Source organism: Panthera leo, chromosome A2 (genome assembly GCF_018350215.1).
Source record: "Panthera leo isolate Ple1 chromosome A2, P.leo_Ple1_pat1.1, whole genome shotgun sequence".
NCBI lineage: Eukaryota > Metazoa > Chordata > Mammalia > Carnivora > Felidae > Panthera > Panthera leo.
The window spans coordinates 145,348,329-145,350,460 of record NC_056680.1 but is presented as its reverse complement, the minus strand read 5'-3'; the positions used below and the strand labels follow the sequence as shown (position 1 = coordinate 145,350,460).

General features: G+C 65.2%; 1 protein-coding gene across 2 annotated transcripts; it reads left to right on the top strand.

The window, feature by feature from the left end:
- Positions 1–521: 521 nt before the first annotated feature.
- KLF14 (Kruppel like factor 14) lies at positions 522–1,860 on the top strand. Of its 2 annotated transcripts, XM_042927639.1 has the most exons (2): positions 522–816; positions 997–1,860. In XM_042927639.1, the coding sequence occupies exons 1-2, from the start codon at positions 522–524 to the stop codon at positions 1,503–1,505; spliced, it is 804 nt and encodes a 267-aa protein (XP_042783573.1). In that variant the 3' UTR covers positions 1,506–1,860. The 2 variants fall into 2 exon arrangements, with proteins under 2 accessions (XP_042783573.1, XP_042783572.1); XM_042927638.1 differs by having other exon boundaries at positions 522–1,860.
- Positions 1,861–2,132: the final 272 nt, after the last annotated feature.

The following is a 2,132-nucleotide window of genomic DNA, read 5'->3' as shown; positions in this document are numbered from 1 at the left end:
AACAATCGTAATTATGAATCGAAAGACAGATCAGGTATTAGCATTTTTTTTTCCTTAAAAAAAAAGTTTCGCGGACTCCGCCGGACACCCAGCTGGCGGAGGACCAGCGGGCGGGGGGCGGGGGGGGGGGGGGCCGCGAAGCCGGCAGGCTGCCCAGAAGTTACGATCGGGGAGTTTTCTCTTTATTAAAATTACCTGGCTCACCAGCAGAGGCAAGAAAGCGAAGACAAGATAATTTCTTAGGCTGTTAAAAATGACTTAGCCCGGTGGGCCCCGCGTTCCGAGGGGGTGTCCTGCGGGCCGGGGCGGGTCCCGCCGCCCCCGCGGGCTCCGGTGCGTCAGGGGCGCGTCAGGCGGGGCGGGCTCCGCGCGGGCGGCGGCGGCGGCGCCGGGCGGCGGGCGGCGCGCACCGGGCCTCCTGCTTCTCGCTCCGAGGCTGCGGGACGGACGCTCCCGAGAACTCTCTCGCCCGCGGCCGGCCGCGCTCGGACGGCGCTTGCCGGCGGCCCGGCGGTGCCAGCATGTCGGCCGCCGTGGCGTGCCTGGACTACTTCGCCGCTGAGTGCTTGGTGTCCATGTCCGCGGGCGCCGTGGTTCACCGCCGCCCGCCGGACCCCGAGGGCGCGGGCGGAGCCGCAGGCTCGGAGGTGGGTGCGGCGCCGCCGGAGTCCGCTCTGCCGGGTCCGGGGCCACTGGGACCCGCGTCGGTCCCCCCGCTCCCCCAGGTCCCCGCCCCCAGCCCCGGCGCGGGCGGCGCCGCGCCCCACCTGCTGGCTGCAAGCGTCTTGGCTGACTTGCGCGGCGGCTCTGGGGAGGGCTTCGGGGAGAACTCGGGGGAAGCTCTGCGCGCCTCGTCCGGCTCCTGCGACCCGACCCGGTGCTCCGGCCCGACCCTGGGCTCAGAGCCGACCCCGGCCTCCAGCGCGGCCGAGGTCTCCGGACCCGCGCACTCCTCCGGCGCGCTCGCGGTCCCAGGCGCTCCTGCCGTCTCCGGAGCGCCTGCCGCCCCCGGGGCGGTCCCCGGCGTGGCCCCTGGGGCGGGCCCCGCCCCCGCCACAGGTCCAGTCCCTCGTCGGAGGCCGGTTACACCTGCAGCGAAGCGCCATCGCTGCCCCTTTCCGGGCTGCAACAAAGCCTATTACAAGTCGTCGCATCTGAAGTCCCACCAGCGCACCCACACGGGTGAGCGCCCTTTCTCCTGCGACTGGCTCGACTGCGACAAGAAGTTCACGCGCTCCGACGAGCTGGCCCGCCACTACAGGACGCACACGGGCGAGAAGCGCTTCTCCTGCCCCCTCTGTCCCAAGCAGTTCTCCCGGAGTGACCATCTGACCAAGCATGCTCGCCGCCACCCAGCCTATCATCCTGACATGATCGAGTACCGCGGGCGTCGTCGCACTCCCCGAGTCGACCCCCAACCCACCAGCCTGGTAGACAGCTCCGCCTCCATCCCCGGCCAGGAGCCCAGCCTCACCACCTGCCTGTCTGACAGTCATTGCTGTTAGTCATCCCACAAGGACGATCGCCCAGACCGTTGTCCCTGCCTTTTCCTTGCCCAACCCTCTCTCCCAGAGTCATTAGACCAAGGCACAGACTGGTTCCTCTGCTCGGAGGATGGGTCCAGGGAGGCACGTTGGACCCTGGGGAGGGACTGGGGGCCCGAAAATAGCAGGAATTCTTACAACACGTATATCAACCTAAAGGGGAGAGGGTTGCCTCAAGACAGCCCCCAGGAACTGGTGAAAAAGGGATGAACCCCCGTACTCTCCAGAGTCCTGAAGATTCTCCCCTGGAACCAGAGATGTGAAGCTGGAATTCTCAGGTGCCTGAGGAGCTCCCAGTCTCAGAGGACTCTAGTGTCTTATCCACCCGCCAGGGCGGACCTTGGAGAGGGTTTCAGGGGTGGCAGTCTTGGAAATGTCCAGGACTGGAATGGTGAGAGGCCTTTGGAAACAGAAATGATTTCTATTTCTGTAAATAGCAATGTTTACTAATTTATTTTTAGTATCTTTTAAACAGGGATCCCAGGTTGATGGGAGGTTGATGTCCTCCACTCCCCAATTGCCCCAGCTACCTCTGGTAGGAGAGGCCATGTAAGAGTCCATGTGAATGTATGGCTGGGAGATGCTTCT

Excerpts from the sequence above, each read along its gene's own strand:
- KLF14 (XM_042927638.1), top strand. The coding sequence starts at position 522 with ATGTCGGCCGCCGTGGCGTGCCTGGACTACTTCGCCGCTGAGTGCTTG.